Source organism: Leuresthes tenuis, unplaced genomic scaffold (genome assembly GCF_036924035.1).
Source record: "Leuresthes tenuis unplaced genomic scaffold, fLeuTen1.0.hap1 SCAF_21, whole genome shotgun sequence".
NCBI classification, from domain to species: domain Eukaryota; kingdom Metazoa; phylum Chordata; class Actinopteri; order Atheriniformes; family Atherinopsidae; genus Leuresthes; species Leuresthes tenuis.
Genome location: NW_027325375.1, coordinates 28,692,016 through 28,708,183, shown reverse-complemented (window position 1 = coordinate 28,708,183; position 16,168 = coordinate 28,692,016). Strand labels below are relative to the sequence as shown.

The 16,168-nt window shown below is 42.8% G+C and overlaps 3 protein-coding genes across 3 annotated transcripts; 1 reads left to right on the top strand and 2 right to left on the bottom strand.

Annotated features, from left to right (window-relative positions):
• Positions 1-2,293: 2,293 nt before the first annotated feature.
• LOC140279549 (cobalamin binding intrinsic factor-like) lies at positions 2,294-3,511 on the top strand. Its single transcript, XM_072374706.1, has 5 exons — positions 2,294-2,407; positions 2,474-2,615; positions 2,768-2,901; positions 3,168-3,436; positions 3,478-3,511. The coding sequence occupies exons 1-4, from the start codon at positions 2,329-2,331 to the stop codon at positions 3,245-3,247; spliced, it is 435 nt and encodes a 144-aa protein (XP_072230807.1). The 5' UTR covers positions 2,294-2,328; the 3' UTR covers positions 3,248-3,436; positions 3,478-3,511.
• Positions 3,512-3,609: 98 nt separating this feature from the next.
• Positions 3,610-9,837, bottom strand: hinfp (histone H4 transcription factor). The gene is made up of 13 exons (XM_072375175.1): positions 9,396-9,837; positions 8,935-9,161; positions 8,365-8,476; positions 8,120-8,272; positions 7,949-8,026; positions 7,512-7,632; positions 7,292-7,430; positions 7,076-7,200; positions 5,133-6,999; positions 4,831-4,995; positions 4,573-4,740; positions 4,301-4,501; positions 3,610-4,184 (listed from the first exon to the last, which is right to left on the bottom strand). Exons 1-9 carry the CDS (start codon positions 9,547-9,549, stop codon positions 6,627-6,629), a joined length of 1,482 nt encoding a protein of 493 aa, XP_072231276.1. The 5' UTR covers positions 9,550-9,837; the 3' UTR covers positions 3,610-4,184; positions 4,301-4,501; positions 4,573-4,740; positions 4,831-4,995; positions 5,133-6,626.
• A 918-nt stretch (positions 9,838-10,755) lies between these two features.
• Positions 10,756-15,168, bottom strand: dpagt1 (dolichyl-phosphate (UDP-N-acetylglucosamine) N-acetylglucosaminephosphotransferase 1 (GlcNAc-1-P transferase)). The gene is made up of 9 exons (XM_072375056.1): positions 14,734-15,168; positions 14,482-14,602; positions 14,184-14,397; positions 13,724-13,870; positions 13,466-13,550; positions 13,187-13,375; positions 13,009-13,096; positions 11,678-11,833; positions 10,756-11,591 (listed from the first exon to the last, which is right to left on the bottom strand). Exons 1-9 carry the CDS (start codon positions 14,898-14,900, stop codon positions 11,526-11,528), a joined length of 1,233 nt encoding a protein of 410 aa, XP_072231157.1. The 5' UTR covers positions 14,901-15,168; the 3' UTR covers positions 10,756-11,525.
• Positions 15,169-16,168: the final 1,000 nt, after the last annotated feature.

The following is a 16,168-nucleotide window of genomic DNA, read 5'->3' as shown; positions in this document are numbered from 1 at the left end:
TGTGTGAAATTATGATATATTTACTTTACAAAAGTATCAAAAGTATGTTTGATATGTATGTCCTGAAGTATTGAGTGTTTAGTTAGCCAAGAATTTTGAGAATGATCAAATAATATTATGTTATTTCTCCACATTCTGCAACATAAAGGTTGAATTAGATATAATTTAAATAGCATAATAGCAGCTTTACCAAACACAAACCATCCTGAGAACCTCACTAGGAAAAGGCAATGTAATATTGAAAAGTAAAGCTGTAAGACAAATGTAGTGGAGTAGAAGAGGAAAAGGTTTGATGAAATGGAAATACTCAAATGTGTACTTATGTGCAGTTACTTGAGTGCATTGAGTGCGTACATCTTTTATAACATACAAAAAAACCAGTCCATTTGAAATCATGCAGACATTAAGGAAATGCAGATAACAGCTGAATTCATTTATTTTTTATGTTTAGTGTACCACTAAAAGCACTTGGATATAAGCTGTGTTTCTACTCCTAATCATGGCAATGAGAACACACAGTCAAAGAAAAAGAACAGAACCACACCAGAAAAGCCCTCGAAATCTGTGGCTATCCCAACCGGGCCTTCATGAAGGGCCTTCATGAAGAGGACCACAGAGAAGGAGCATAACGGGAGGAAGAACATCTCCATTCCATATGTCACAGGAGTATCTGAGAAAATCAGGAGGATCCTGTACACTTCCAACCCAGCAACACTTTGAGACACAAACTGGACAATGTGGTGTATGCAGCGCAGTGAGAAATGCTCTGACTTGTACACTGCAGAAACCAGACAGCCAACACCTCAGGGCAGGACTCTGCGGTCCACCTTCACCTCAAAGCCGAAGGCTCTTTTGAAGATGAAAAGGTCCACATTTCAGCCAGGGAAGACATATGTTTTGAGAGAGGAGTGTCACGTTCTATGTTGTGATTATTCTTGTTTTCAGGTTCTTGTGTTTCCAGGTTTCTTGTCATGTTTTTCCCCCCCGTCACTTACCTTCACTCAAGTCACCTGTTTTCTGTTCCACAGCTGCACCTCCTCACGAATCACCTCCCACAGTACTTAGTTTCCAGGTTCGGTCACAGTCATGGCAGGAAGGGAGGAGCCAGATGCAGACTTCCAAAACAAAAACTTGGTTTTATTAACAAAAACACACACAAAGCAGAAAAAATTCATTTTTACTGTGGCTATGAGGCGAAATCCTCACTTCACTTCCCATGATTCCATGATTGAAGTCACGTTTTGCCCCATAGCCCCAGTTAAAATTCATAGTCTTGTTTTTCGTAGTCTTGTTCGTTATTTATCCAAAGTCTTGTTTCTCCATAGTTACGTATGTTCTGCCTTGTGTGCGTTTTTGTTAATAAAACCAGGTTTTTATTTTGGAAGTCTGCATCTGGGTCCTCCCTTCCTGCACCAACGTACTTGACAAGGAGTGAAAGAAGCCATTTTTGTCAGCCTGGAAGAATCTTCACTCAACAGAGGAGGGACCCAACGGTCGTTAACAGTAGTGGGTCGCAGACCCCCATAACTAGCCTGGGGTTTTCAGTTACCTGGTCCGTTGTTAGGGATGGGAATTGCAAAGAATTTAGCAATTCTGGTTCCAATTTTCGATATCGCTTATCGATTCGGTTCCTTATCGATTCTCTTATCGATTCTCATCCAGATATATGTAATACAAATGGCTTAATTTCAAGTATTCACCAACATTTGATCTATTTTCACTGCTGTCATTTTACTTTTCCCTGCCTCGATGAAAGGGAAAGCTACAGGTATGCAGGAGCCTGTCTCACTCTTCCATTCCTTGTCAACTAAACGTTAATATCAGATGGAAATGATTCATACATCATGCCGCTGACATTATTACAATCAACAGGACCTGAAAGTGTTACGCAGACAATCAGAAATGTGCTGAAAGGTCATGTCAAGCTTCACTGATAAGAATACACTGTTGTGATCATATTTCTTATGTTTTCTGAAGAATGAGCAAAGGTTTGCATTCGAGCATTATCTAACAGTTTCTATTCTCAATCTTGCTATTCAGGGAAACAATCAGAACCACAAGCACGATCATTAATCAATAACTAATCTTTAACGGCTTCTTTGTTAATGAAGAACACATTAATAGTAGGTGACAGTCTCCTTTGTGAGATAAGAGAACCTGTGTTGGTTTTCATTTCAGGCTGTGGCTTGTTTAAACTTTACAGAAATGGCTTTGCAAACACTGTAAGAGTCCTCTGGGATTTGAGTGTGGTAATAAATGTGGGTTAGGCCTCCTATAAGTACCGAGGTGATGTGTTCCTAGACATATACCTGAGTAAAAAGAGCTCACATGATGGCACTCGGTCCAGCTACTCTGCTCTCCGTCGGCTTTCTGCTGTTGCTGCCACAAGGAGGTCTCACTAACAAAGGTACATTTATGAGAATACACTTCTGCTGTATGTAACACGCAGTGCATCATTCGACTTTGTGTGCAGCTGCAGCATCTCTACCTGTCAGAGTGACTGTGGAGAATGACCTGTCCAACTTGACTCCGAAGTCCTATGCCATCTCTATGGTGGAGGGGGGTGTGCTGATTGGAGCTCTGAGGAGACTGCAGGATGCACAGAAGGACTTCAAGTAAGACAGCCCATGAGATCCCCTTTAATAAGTCCACTTGTCATTCTTTATTCTTAAAGGATGGCAGAGCTATTTTCTTAAGCTGGTGATGACCTATTTCAGCTTTTGAAGACGCTCCTCCGGAGTGATGCCCTGACTTTCTGTGTTGCCAGGTTCACTGTGACGGAGCACCCGGACTTTGGCCCGTTTCTGGAAAGTGTGAACGGCGTGGCTGGAGAAGACAGTAAGAATACGTTCTGGGAGATCCTTTCCGAAAGCTCCGGAGAGTACACCAGACTGGATGTGGGTGAGTATCGTCCCCAGAGTTTCAGCATGAAATGTCTGAGGAAGACTTAATGAGCTGTAATTGGCAGGAGAATTGGTCGTTCTTTCACTTACTGCTTTACAATTTTGTCTTAATGTGTCTGTTGTGGAAGCATTGCTGCTTTGTATATCTGTCTTTTAGCTATGCAGTGAGCAGTGCTACTGAGCGACTGTATGGTGCTAACTGCTGAAACAAGCACTTTGGGTTGCACAGACATAAATATCGACACCACATGTCCTTTTTCACAGGAATTGGCTGCTACACACCTAAAGTGAATGAGCACATCATCCTGAGGTTCAGCTCCTGGTCCCGCAACGATGCTGAATGATCAGCAGAAACTCTCCTGGGTCAGATGTGGAGGAGAAGCAAGCTTTCTTTTTCTTTTTGGGAACACAGTTGTCGGTGTACATGTTGCTGATGCAACAGCAGTTGTTGTGCAATGCTGTGAAAGAAGGAACACAACGGCAACATCTAGTGGTTTTTAGGAGTAATTTGATCCCTTAAATGCACAAAATCAGTAATTTGGTGAATCTGTGTGGTCTATTATAAAAAAATCAGTGTCAGTCTCTCTAAATCTATCAATATCTGGGCTGTAGATAATGATTTAAATGATGCATGCAACATTTAAACTGTGATTAAACTGTCCTCAGCAGTTTTTTAGTCTGTTTTATTCATTTCAACACACCAACATCAACTAAGATTTACATAATCATTCTACAATACATAAAAATAAAGACTGAACTATTTTCCACAATCAGTAGTTAAATAGTACACGTATTGCAGCACCTATCAACACAATTTGTAGATAAGGTACACAACACACTGACCCCCGTGGCCACAGACGCACACTTTGTAACAAGATTAAGGTTTCAGCTCCTTCTTAGACAGATGGACAAACAGTGGGAGGAGTGAAGCAGAGGTCATTTTCTTCCTTTATTGTAGAAACATGCACACGTGTTCAGAGGAGCAATGTTGACATGTTGTCCTGGTTTTTCTTTTCTTGTCTGACCCTTTGATCACATTTATTGACTGAATTTAGCAGCTTTCATTGGCCAAGATTTGAACCTCAGGCACTGACATCTTCTCATCATACTTATATGTGGAAGCAATGGGTAAAATGTTGGCCTTAGAGTTTCAGAGTTTGTGTCTTAGAGCATCCATATTTTAGTCCACTGATTTGTTGGAACAGGCAGGTTTGCGTCTCCTCTTCACTGAAGTCTCTCTGCGCTGTCGACTTCTTTTCTTGTGTTTTTATCCCGCGGTTGCTAAAAATAAAAAGCCCAAAAAGTTCCTCACAAAAGGATGGCAAAGTCATCTTCAAAGCAGTAACGAAGCACATTGGGTCTATTTTTGTCAGAATTTGTGACAGAAAGCTACTCACCGCAGGATAAAGCACAGTCACAAACGCAAAGGACACACTGTGCAAAGAACCACTTCCAGCCCGTCTCCTTCTTCCTACAGTTGTCTATCCGAGAGCAGCCTTGTTTGGGTGGGCCAAAGTAGCTCTTATATGCACAAGTGGAGTTGCATGTCCCACTCAGCTCACTCTCACTGATTTCAACGCGTCCCCGCTGACACATCCCTAAGAGGTAGGCAGAAATGCTAAGAAGTTTGCTTAGGAAGCCTTGGTCACTGTGTTTAGTGTTTACTCACGGAGGCAGGTGGGTTTCGGGGTCCACAGGCCATTAGCCTGGCATGATCTGGTGGAGTTTCCCACCAGCATGAAGCCAGAGCGACAGGCGTACCTCACCACAGAGCCCACCCACCAGTCATTACCGTACAGCACCCCATTATGGTCCACATCAGGCCTCCCACAGTTCACTGACAAGCAAAGATAACACAATGCAAAGCAAGGCATTAGACAGGTGATGGCAATAGTTTCTCTGTGTGAGTGGGTCCATTGAAACTTACCTCTGCAGAGGGACTTGTAGCCGAGCCAGCAGCAGGTAGAGTTTCCACATCGATCTATTCTCAGCTCCCGGTGGCGTGCCTTACAGCCTCCTACACAGATGGGTGTTGACCCAGACCAGTATGTGTCGTCTACAAACTCCGGTGGGGGCATCCACTCTGTCTCACCTGCATAAAAACATTTTCAGTTGCTTCTTCGCACTCCAGAGTGACATCAAACCTGCTCCCACAATGCATTTAGCAAATTCTATGACTTAAAAGCAGAAAATGATTGAAAAAAACATTACACTGGAGAAAGATCATACCACTAACTTCCAGCTCTGCATCCCACACAGGCAACTGAGAAATCCCTCTCTGGAAGGACCCAAACAGCAGCAGCAGCAGCAGCGCATTTAACAACATGGCGCCCATCTTCTGATTCCATTACCCAAATTCATCTGAGGACTGACTAGACCACACAGCGTGAAGTCAGAAGAATGAAGCCACGGGAATCTGTCCCAGTGGAGCTGCGTTCACTGAAGGAGGACGCAGTGAGTTGAAGTCACAGTTAAACTAAGCTGTGTTTGCGCTGCCTAATCTTCCACACACAGCTAATGCTGTGCACTGCATCATGCCGTGTCTACACTCGAGGCTTTGGCAAAGCTTGGTCATGATTTAAGTCACTTGATAAGGCTTTGAAAAGGATCATAGTAACAAAAAAAAGGGATGAAGGGATTGCCAGGTATGAAGAAGGCTGATTGGTCTATGACACAGGTAGATTCTGTGTGTATCTTATCAAACATAGCTAACATAGAATTAGATGTTTTTGTTCAATAAGTATGTGTTCAGTCTCTCTACTTACCAAAACTGACCATGAAATTATCCCATTTCTTTGTCGATTTGCGGTTCTTTGTCTGTGGAACATTAAATCTGGTGAAGAACAGCCTTGTAAACCTCTCATTAAGTTGCTGAATTTTTCCAACTAACAGTCCAAAAACCCAAATATACACAGTCTACGGTAAATAAACAGCTGGTCGATCAATCTCCTCCAATCACAGCAGTTTAATCATTATATAACAATAATATTATACAGAAAATCATTTTAGACTCTCACCTTGTCTGGTCAATACATTTAAGATGAACAGAAGGCCCATTTTATCAAACTCTCAGCTTGGAGCATTTACAATCAGCAGGGGGCGCCATAATAGAAGAAACTGAGCGTGGTGGCAAGAGAATGGCAATTAAAGGTTTCTGCATGTCCTGCTTTGCTGGTACGGCTCCCCGTGGTGTTAATATTTCATCTACGTCAGCCTGTGAGGCTCCAACAGATCCTTCCTCTGTCATCCGGGTGCAGCTCGAGATTTGAGACCACACAACGTTTACCGTTGCATCAAACGTTCCCAAACGGGGAAAAGAACAGTATTTACTACACATAACTCCAGATTACGAGCATGGTCTGCTTTGAGGACGGACCGTGCCATGAGATCCAGTCACATCACAGATAAACACAGACTGAATGCTGCAAATGTTTCAGATGTTTATTCAGGTTGCAGACAGAGCTCCACACATTTGGGTCAATCATCAGTGTTAAAAGCACATGAACTTTAAAAGGTTGTGGCTGAACCGAGCCCACAGCATCTGACTCCTCTCATGATGTTACATAATGACACAATAAATAAGAAAATTATTTAAAATACTGGCAAACATGGTTAACAATAGCAAATGAAATGCACAAAATTAATTACCTAATATAGGCTCACCAAAGTATTGCATGTGTCTGAGAAACTGCAGCTACACAGTTCTGCCATGTGTAGCTCGGGTCATTCCACCTGCATTGCTTGTTCCTGGACACCATCCTGCAGCTGCAGCAGGACAGAGTTCTCCCCTGCCTGTGTAAAACCTCCTGTGAGGACATACAGCATGCCCTCCTGCTGGCTCCCCTCCTCAGAGCTGACAGCCAGCTCCTCAGTCCTCTGCTCCTCCAGCAGCACCCCTCTTAATTCCACCTGCGCCTCTGAGGCAGCTGCTGCAGCACCTTCTGCCTCCAGCTCCTGACCCTCGGCGTGGCCACCGTCATCCTCCTCCTCCTCCACTTGCCTCTTTTGCCTTTCCCTCATCAGCTGCTCTGTGAGCTCCACACTCTCGTAGCGAATGAGCTGCAGTCGCATGAAACCATCCTCGTGTTCTTTGTACCTGACGGGATAATAAAGGCTCCAAATCAACACATCAAAACACGAAGCTACTATATTTGTATAAAGTGAATCTTTACCTGAACCTGGGATGTCCAGAGGGCCATTTGAACTGATGCTTTTTGTGCAGATGGACAGTTAGGCTGTTTCCTCGGGTGAAACACTGGCCACACACGTGGCATTTGTATCGAGCTGAAAAGCTCCCCTGAGTGTGAGAAAAAGAGAAAAAAACAGAACATAGTTATAAACAAAACTACATTAAATCAGCTCATCTGCAACTTTCTTCCAGGGATCACCTCATGCTCTCTTTTGTGGTGACTCTTCATGGTGCCGAGCGTGCGAGAGGTGAAGCCACAGCCCGGGACGTCGCAGCGGAATGCCGGATCGCTGCTGTGAGTGTCCAGATGTTTCCGCAGGTCGATCAGATTCTTACAGCTGCAAACAGAGACGGGAGAAAAGCGCAGTGAGCGACGGACGGTGTGGACTCGGCTTGCACTGCTGAAGAGGCTGTGATACCTGTATTCACAATAGTCACAGCTGTATGGCTTCTCGTTGCTGTGGCGGAACTTGATGTGGCTGCGCAGCGAAGAGGGCGATGGGCAGGTCATGTCACACAGCGGGCATTTGTAGTGACTCACTGCCCCGCCACAACCAAAAAAAAAAGTCAAAAGGATTCCTTCATTCACTCAAACCAAAGGCAAACACGTGGCCAACTGAAAACTAACAGAAAGGCTTTTATTTAACTTAGAAGCACCTTTTTTTGTCAGTGTTGCTGAAACAGCAAAAACCTCCATAACAGAGATTATTGCAACATTCTGTGAATGATTAACAGGAGTCACAAACAGTCATGACTCTAAATGTGGTAAACTGTGTCCGGTCCACACAGGGAAAGCACTGCTGGAGTCGACCAGAGCTGGACCGGATCCTGTGAACAGGAGGGCGATGACACTCACCGTGGGTCCTCATGTGGTCCCTCAGCAGCCGTTCTGTTGCAAAACGTTTGGAACAGTGAGAGCACTGGAACCTCTGACCTGCAGCACACCCACAAACACACAAAGCAAAGATTACTCCACTGGGAAATTCAGATCTTTTAGCCTTCCTCTTGTCACTCTGACAGACGCTACCTTCCATGGCGCTCTGCCGTATGATGTGGTCAAAGAACTTGGTGTTGTTGGCGTACATCCCCCCACAGCCTGGACATGCCACGACCTTCTCCTGCGTGTGGCTGCGCAGGTGCTCCCGCAACTTAGGACGCCCTTTAGCCGTTGCTTCACAATCTAGAGGATGATGGCGACAGAACTTAGACTTAAAAACCGAAGTGCTGCTTGAAAACTGTGAGTCGGCTTTCATTTCTGCAGGTGTTAAATACCTTTCCATCCACAGCGTATGGGGAACTCACAGTCTCCTGTTGGTACGTCTACAGACAGGCTATGCATCTCCACATGCCGATAGAACCACTCTGGATTTTCAAACGGTGGTTGCTTTAGCAAATATGGACAGGAAGAAGAAACAAGGAATATCTTTAGTTAAAGAGTAAAAGGCTTCAAACTAATTAAAGGGGAACTCCGGTATTTTTAAACCTGGACCTTATTTCTGGCATGAAATACGTTCATCTACTCACCGAGAACAGTTTATAAGCCCCCCCATAGCCGCCAATAACAACAACACAGCAGCTATGAGCTAACAGAGCTATAGTATGCGTTCATTCATTCATTCTTCTTAAAGTATTGGTTAAATAAAGACAGATAATGCCCTATTTAGAGGCTGCATCCTCTAAGCCCCGTTCACTCCTTTATATGGATCTAGAGGAATTTAATATCGGACGCCGACTTTCACCAAACTGTTCTCGGTGAGTAGATGAACGTATTTCATGCCAGAAATAAGGTCCAGGTTTAAAAACACCGGAGTTCCCCTTTAAGTCTCACGCTGCCAGTCTTACCTCACATTCCTCCCAAAGGCAGATGAAATTGTCTGGGATTTCAGGAATGATGTTGCGGTTGTGGTAGGCGATGGAGCAGCTGCCGATGTCTGGCTGTGCGTCGAGGACCTGCTGACCCAGCTGCTTCAGCTTGGTGTGGTAACAGTGAAAGAACAGGTGCCGCCGCAGCTCCTCGGATCCCTCCACAGAGCAGAAGCCACAGTCCCTCCACAGGCAGTTTCTCTCACCTTGACAAAAGCAAAAGCACTGCATTAGCAGGCATCACATCTTTCTTTAGCAACACTGAAAAGCTAAGAAGCACCTAAAGGGCCCAGTGTTTAAGGTACATTAAAGCATCCATTTTAACGCCTGTTTTGAATCACTTGCAGTGAATGACTGACTGACACTTTGAGGAGGCTACAGCTCTAAAAAACATCCTAACATTACACGATCCACGAGTAGATACGCTGAACTGAACTCACCCTCAGCCTCTTCTTCTGCCTCCATGGTCAGAGCTGTCAGATGAGCCTCCGCGTGCCTGCAAAAGTTTTCCATCTGACTGAACGACTCTTGGCACGAACCCCACTCGCACTCCAGTTTGAGCGTTTTCTTCTGTACTCGTTTGTTTGGCGGCATCTCTCTGGGCCAGAGTTAACAGGTAGCTTCAGTGTTTTCACTCCCACACTACATCCACACAGGAGTGGACCATTATCTCTCATCTACTGAGAGCAAGCTAAAGCAGGTACGCGTGAACGCGCCTCTGAAAATGTCACAAACTCCATCCGGAAACACTCAAACAAACCAAAGTCTAACAAATAAAAGAAAACGTCTCACAGCCTTTTATTCCCCAAAGTCTACAGGCACCGATTTGAGGATTACATCGGAGTTATTTATCTTCAACCACAAGAACGCCGCTTGTGTGCATTAGAATGTTCCGACTGAAACAAAGTGTAAATAAATAGTTCCGGGCCAACTTCTTTTTCTTGACATTTCCGTTAACGTTTAGTAGTGTTAGCAATAAATTTAATTCAGTTACTAAGACATTATATGTAAGCACAGAAGTAGCTTAATTTAAGGCTACTGTTTACTTCTTCTTCACTACATTTTAGAGCCAAATCCGATTAATTTTCAGTACTATTTTTCTTCTTGTACACTAAGATTTATTTAGTAAAGTATGAGTGTGACACATTTAAACACATTAATTAAAAGATTCATAAGGCTATTGGACCTACCCTGAACCTTTAGTTTAATGTGGAATAACAATATTTTTGGTCTAATCTTGAATAATCCCAAATATTTGACCAATAGAGGAATTTATCAAGTCAAAGCCACTTTTAAACATAAATCTCCTGTGGTATTTGTTTTAAAGGCCTACTCAGCAGTCTTGTAAGGAACTAAAGTGTTCTTTTACTTTAAGAACAAAGGTTTGTTGTCAGGTTGAATAGTTCCAAACCACAGCTGACTTTATTTCCAATGATCACAGCAAGAAGGAGGAAAAACGTTGTCACAGCTGCAAGCACAAGCACCTGAAAACTGCATTTGAGGGGTGACCGTAGCTTCATAAATGATCTCATCAAGGCTCAAATATTTACTATTTCTCCACCATCATCATAAAATCTCTTACTAGAAAAAAATCCCAACACAGAAAAGACTGTTGTCAGTTCAAACGTGTGCTTATCAGATTGTAACCATATATCTTCACAGCAGTTTAATTTAACTTACTATTGGAACACTTTACTTTCCTTCAGCTAAAACCAAGCACTCTTTCACTGTGATGCTGCTTCTTTTGGTAATGAATCTGAGTACTTACTCCTGAGTTCAAATAATCTTGAAAGATCAATCTTATCTTTTTACATTTTATTTCAGTTTTATTCTTTAAAATCTCTCCCGTAGTTACATTCTGTAAGAAAAGAGTCCAGTGCCAGTTGACTGTACAATTTCTGCTGAACTCATTCTCATAAATCAGGACACCCTTCACCCTTTATAAACCTTTACAACACTTCCCCCCGACATTTCCTGTGATAGTCCTCAGGTTGACTTCAACCTCTTCATCTTCACAATGACCATTCGTGTGCGTTTGTTCAGAGGTAAACAAAACATATGATTTCCACCCAGACTGCACACATTAGTATTCATGCAAGAGTGACTGAATAAATGTTCTTTAGGCCATTTTTGCTTCTACAGCAGCTTCACACAATGTGCCATAATGTGAATATTTTTACTTTGTTTTTCACTCAAGAGGTCTCAGTGGAGCCAAAGATTTGAGCTCCACTGAGGAACATCGAACCCTCTCACTGTACTTTCATTTTTTTTTTTAAAAAGTACAAAAATATACTTTCAAGATGAACACACAGGATTTCGAAGACCCGGCCGCGTTTCCTGGCTGTACCACTGAAATCCAGTCCTGCTGCTGCAGTCAGACAATTCACCGTTTATGTTTGAAATTAAATAAAGTTTTTAATGTCACACCGAGTCTTCACCGCAGGCTGAGCCACAGGAAGCAATGCAACAGGGAGGTAATGGAACCTTTTAAAAGGCAGATGAACCTGTAAGCTCCACAAACAATGAGATCTTCCTCAGTCTCTTTTCTCTCCTTCGTCCTTGAGAGCCGTCTAGACGTCATAGAAGAGACGCACCAGGTGATAACGGATCCCAAAAGCCACTGCGCTGCCCATCACCTGCGAGAGACACAGAAATAAGCAGCAAGCCAAATGTCACCGAACACTCTTCCAGCGTATTTGGATGCGACAGGTGCTTCGTGTACCTGTATCATGAGCATGATGACAGTCAGATTTCTCTCATGGATGGGTCCCAGTAGTTTTAGAACCAGATTTATTAAAGTCATGTTGTTGCACTCTATAAAATCATCATCTCCCTCCTGACCTCGCCGCACCTCCAGCAGCTTCAATAACTCTGCCACCTGTTGAGGATCAAAGTCATTATTGATATAAGCCAATAATGGCGGTAAGAACCCTAAGTCTACTTTACCTATGTTCTAATAGAGAGCACACAGCATACAGACATTCATATATTAGATCAGAATCAAATAATACGACTCCATTCTAACTCTCTACACTGCCACTGTGTGTGAAGTAGAGCAGAAACAATCAGCTTAGTCGTCCAAAGTAATTAGCGAGCAATATTCCCCATTTTCTCATTAAATTTGCGAGTTTATTTGTAGAGCACAATTCGTACACAAGGCAATTCAAAGTGCTTTACAGCCACATAAAATCACAAATAAAATCATTAAAACATAAAAATAATCATTAATTAATTAAATTAAAAGCAAAGAGTGCAGATGAAACCCTTTCAGCTGTCACATGCACAGCTAAATAGACTGTTTTCAGCCTGGAGTTAAACATTGTCAGAGCTGAGGCCTGTTTCACATCGTCTGGAGGACTGTTCCAGTTTTTAGGAGCATAAAGATGAAACGCAGCCTCATCTTGTTTAGTCCTGACTCTGTCCTGAGTTGGTTCATATGGCTCTAACATGTCAGAGATGTACACGAGCAGAGCTGTTTTAAAGTCTATTCTCTGAGCCACAGGAAGCCAGTGCAGAGACCTGAGCACCGGACTAATATGGTCGTATTTCCTGGTTCTAGTCAGGACTCGAGCAGCAGAGTTCTGGATGTTCTGCAGCTGACTTACGGCCCGTTTAGAGCCCAGTGAGCAGCCGTTACAGCAGTCTAACCTGCTGGAGACGAACGCATGGATTAGTCTTTCTAAGTCTGCTTTAGACACTATTCCTTTGATTCTGGAAAGGTTTTTTAGATGGTAAAAAGCTGCTGATGTCATTGATTTAATGTGGCTGTTAAAGTTCAGGTCTGAGTCCAATATTACCCCCAGAGTTCTAACCTGATTATTAGGTTTTAGATGGAGAGTCTGAGGGTGACTGATAACACTTTCTCTTTGTTTCTGTGGGCCACAGACAATGGTTTCAGTTTTGCATCCACACACTGTGAGGCTGCGTTTCAGTTCTTCTGCTCCTGCTATTCTTTTTCTATTGTGGATAACAGCTCAGAAACTAGTAACCTACATCTCTACCACAACATGATTACAATATTCTAAAAGGAAAATGCAGAAGGAGAAGCTTTACCTTCAGAATAAGCTGTCCCAATTTTGAGAGGTCTTTCATTTTAAATTTAGAGTAGCTCATCCCCAGTTTGCCAGTGTCTGGATTCAGTCTTTTATTTGTCATGATAAAGTGAGAGAGAAACCGTTAAGAAATGCAAACTCGATAGGGTATAACATCAAGTTCAACACGAGTATGTTACCTAGGAAGTCGATGCCTAGGACAGGGGATTACGTGGAAAAGCTGAGGCAAGGAGTAGACAAAGTTAACCACTTGAGGAATGAAGAACAGCAGCATTGTTTTGCTGAAGTGTCCCAGGATGCCAACAACAGCGAAGGTCATCCCGGCAAAGTAGCAGAAAGTGTCTCCCACAAACACAGACGAGGGGTACCTGTCCGAAAATAGGTTGCGAGCTGACAGATTACAGCCACACTCACATGTCGAATCCCTCAGCATGTTCAACTGTTTGACTTTAACTTACCAGTTGTGGTAGAAAAGTGCTAATGTGGTGAAGAAGAACGGTATCATGAAGTAGAGCGAGAACACGTGGTCATCGCGGTAATCCCCTGATAGATGTGGAAACAGAACAAACAAAAAATACGCCCAGCACTGGAGATTAGAACGGAAACGGTTCCGAATTATGGACTTTTACCTGATGTTCACACATCTATACAAACAATAAGCAGTCCAGAGGGAGGAAACTGTAATAATGAGGATGAAAAAGGAAACAAGCACTCACCACTGAGCTCCAGCAGGTTGAAAACGATGATGGAGCCAGAGATAAACAGCGCTTGACCTGACTCGATGCCGTTGATGCCTGCTAAGATGTTGATGGCATTTGTGCAGAATACTGCAAGCATTCCCATGTAAACATAGTAGAGAATACCTGCAGGAGAGTAGAAATAACAGAAAGATTTGAATGCAGCACGGCAGATCTTGTGCTTTTAGATCACAGTTACACTATAAAGTGTTTATATGATTATCAACAAATGGAGCACAAAGGTTCTTCTTCTCTTAAACCGAAAAAGTCTGTCTGTGAGGACTCATATTTCCAGAGAGGTGCCTCAGATAAAGAGAACAATAGGTGGATTATATAACTGCTTTAGCCCTGGAATTCCCCATGTAAGCAAAGTGTGTGGTGGAAAAGCATCCGGCTGGTTTAGCATAGTGCCGTCCAAATGATGCCGTAAACAACTCACCAAGATCCAAGTGCAGCCCAAGCAGGGCTCTGAAGGGCTTCGGCACCACAATGACCGTATTGCCAAAGTTGGTAAAGTAGACCATAAGCAGCGGCAGAGAAGCGATGGTGGGAAGAAGGAGCTTGTGTCTCCACCGCAGGTTCAGCACGTCGTCAGCAAAGCCCAAGAAGATCATGCAACAGATGGCCAGAAGTGCACCGATCAGCTGTACAAACTGCTCAACAAACCACACACACCAGGAAACAATAAAGGTTCAGATCTGAGAAAAACAACTTTTCCAACACACCAACACACCCACCTCGTCATGTGGGAAGCCCATGCACTGATCTCCTACGAAGCAGCTGAGGAAAGGCACTGGGATGAAGCAGAAGAGGATGATGAGGAAGACTGTTCCACTGATGACTCCTTGAGACTCTGGTCTGCAAAGAAAAGGGACCAGGAAGAGAAACAAAGCGCTGACTGAGTCGCGGGGGAGAAAAAGACACTAAACTAGACTCAACATTTCACCATACAATCTGAGGGATGCATGTAAAAATATGTTCACACTCACACTTCCTTTTTAACCGTTTTGTTTAGGTCCATTCCGAACAGCCGAGCTGAGATGAAATGGTCTTTGAACGCGGGAATGAGTTTGAGTGTCATCATGCAGCCAAAAGCAGACATGAAACAGTTGATAATCAGCGGAAGGATGGGTATCGGTGTCATTTTTTCAGGCATTTTGAGGGGACCTGTTTCTGAAATCACGTCTAAACCGAAGCTAATCTGACGACGTCCCTTCACGCGAATGATGAGGAAGCTTTGGCCGTTTTAACTGAGATGAAAAAATGTCAAAATATCATTTTTAGACCAGAATGCATCTCTGTAATCCTGTGGTCAAAGCACAAGTCCGGAAATCAAAGTGGTCATTCATATCATCTTATAACGAGCTGTTTATGATGTGTATTAACTATACTCTCACTGCCTTCCTGTCATAACTCCACGTCTGATTACATTTAGCAGTTTAATTTAAAATTTTACAACAAGGCGCGATATCCGGTTGAACTCCCAAAATAAGATGTCGGCAAGTCTTATAAGTCTTCTTTGGAAAAAGCGTGGCTGGAAATAAGGATATATTTAGTAAATACATATAAGCTGTTGTATTTGTTGTCTTTAAATTATATTCTACTGTTTAACATGAGTTTTTTTGGGCTCACATTATAGTCATCTAAAATTATTTTGCTTTAACTGCCGGAAACTGCAATACTATCAATTCAACCTTAACACGGAAGTGACATTTTCTTCTTCTTCGCTTAAATTAACACCAGAGAACTGGGCTGTTTTAAGTTCTTAGCGCCCTCTATGGTTGTGAGATGAAAGAACATTGTCATCAGAACTTCATAGGAGGCCTGCTCATTTTTGTTTTTACCCCCAAAAGACTTTATTAATCAAAGACAAAGTACAAAGTGTCATCTGCTATGTGATATCAAAGACACATTATGAATATATATGATAATATATATTATACATAATATATAGCAAGTTATGTACACACACACACACAAAGAAATTCAGGATTCAAATTTTAATAAGCGGAACATGAGAGTATTTGCCAGGGCATAGTGGAGAGAAAGAAAATATACATACATATACATATGTATAGATAAATATATGTACAACTTCAATAGTGGTAATACTGTATCAGGGATCCAAAATAAGAGTAGGTCAGTAGAGTTTTTATAGCTTTATGATCAGCGGTGAAGTGGATATACACTCACCGGTCACTTTATTAGGTACACCTTACTAACAAAAGGTTGGAAACACTGCTCAGAGATTTTCCATATTGACATGATAGCATCACGGAGTGACATCTATGATGCGAATCTTGCATTCCACCACATCCCAACGATGCTCTGTTGGATTGAGATCTGGTGACTGTGGAGGCCATTGGCGTTCAGAGAACTCATTGTCATGTTCAAGAAACCAGATATGAGCTATGTGACATAGTG

Coding starts and splice junctions, on each gene's coding strand:
- LOC140279549 (XM_072374706.1), top strand. CDS start 2,329: ATGATGGCACTCGGTCCAGCTACTCTGCTCTCCGTCGGCTTTCTGCTG. Junction 2,408..2,473: donor AGGAGGTCTCACTAACAAAG/GTACATTTATGA, acceptor CTTTGTGTGCAG/CTGCAGCATCTCTACCTGTC. Junction 2,902..3,167: donor GTACACCAGACTGGATGTGG/GTGAGTATCGTC, acceptor CCTTTTTCACAG/GAATTGGCTGCTACACACCT.
- dpagt1 (XM_072375056.1), bottom strand. CDS start 14,900: ATGCCTGAAAAAATGACACCGATACCCATCCTTCCGCTGATTATCAAC. Junction 13,871..14,183: donor TGGGCTGCACTTGGATCTTG/GTGAGTTGTTTA, acceptor ACTCTCCTGCAG/GTATTCTCTACTATGTTTAC. Junction 13,551..13,723: donor CAACCTGCTGGAGCTCAGTG/GTGAGTGCTTGT, acceptor CACATCTATCAG/GGGATTACCGCGATGACCAC.
- hinfp (XM_072375175.1), bottom strand. CDS start 9,549: ATGCCGCCAAACAAACGAGTACAGAAGAAAACGCTCAAACTGGAGTGC. Junction 7,431..7,511: donor TGTGACTATTGTGAATACAG/GTATCACAGCCT, acceptor CTCTGTTTGCAG/CTGTAAGAATCTGATCGACC. Junction 7,000..7,075: donor TCTGGACATCCCAGGTTCAG/GTAAAGATTCAC, acceptor TTATCCCGTCAG/GTACAAAGAACACGAGGATG.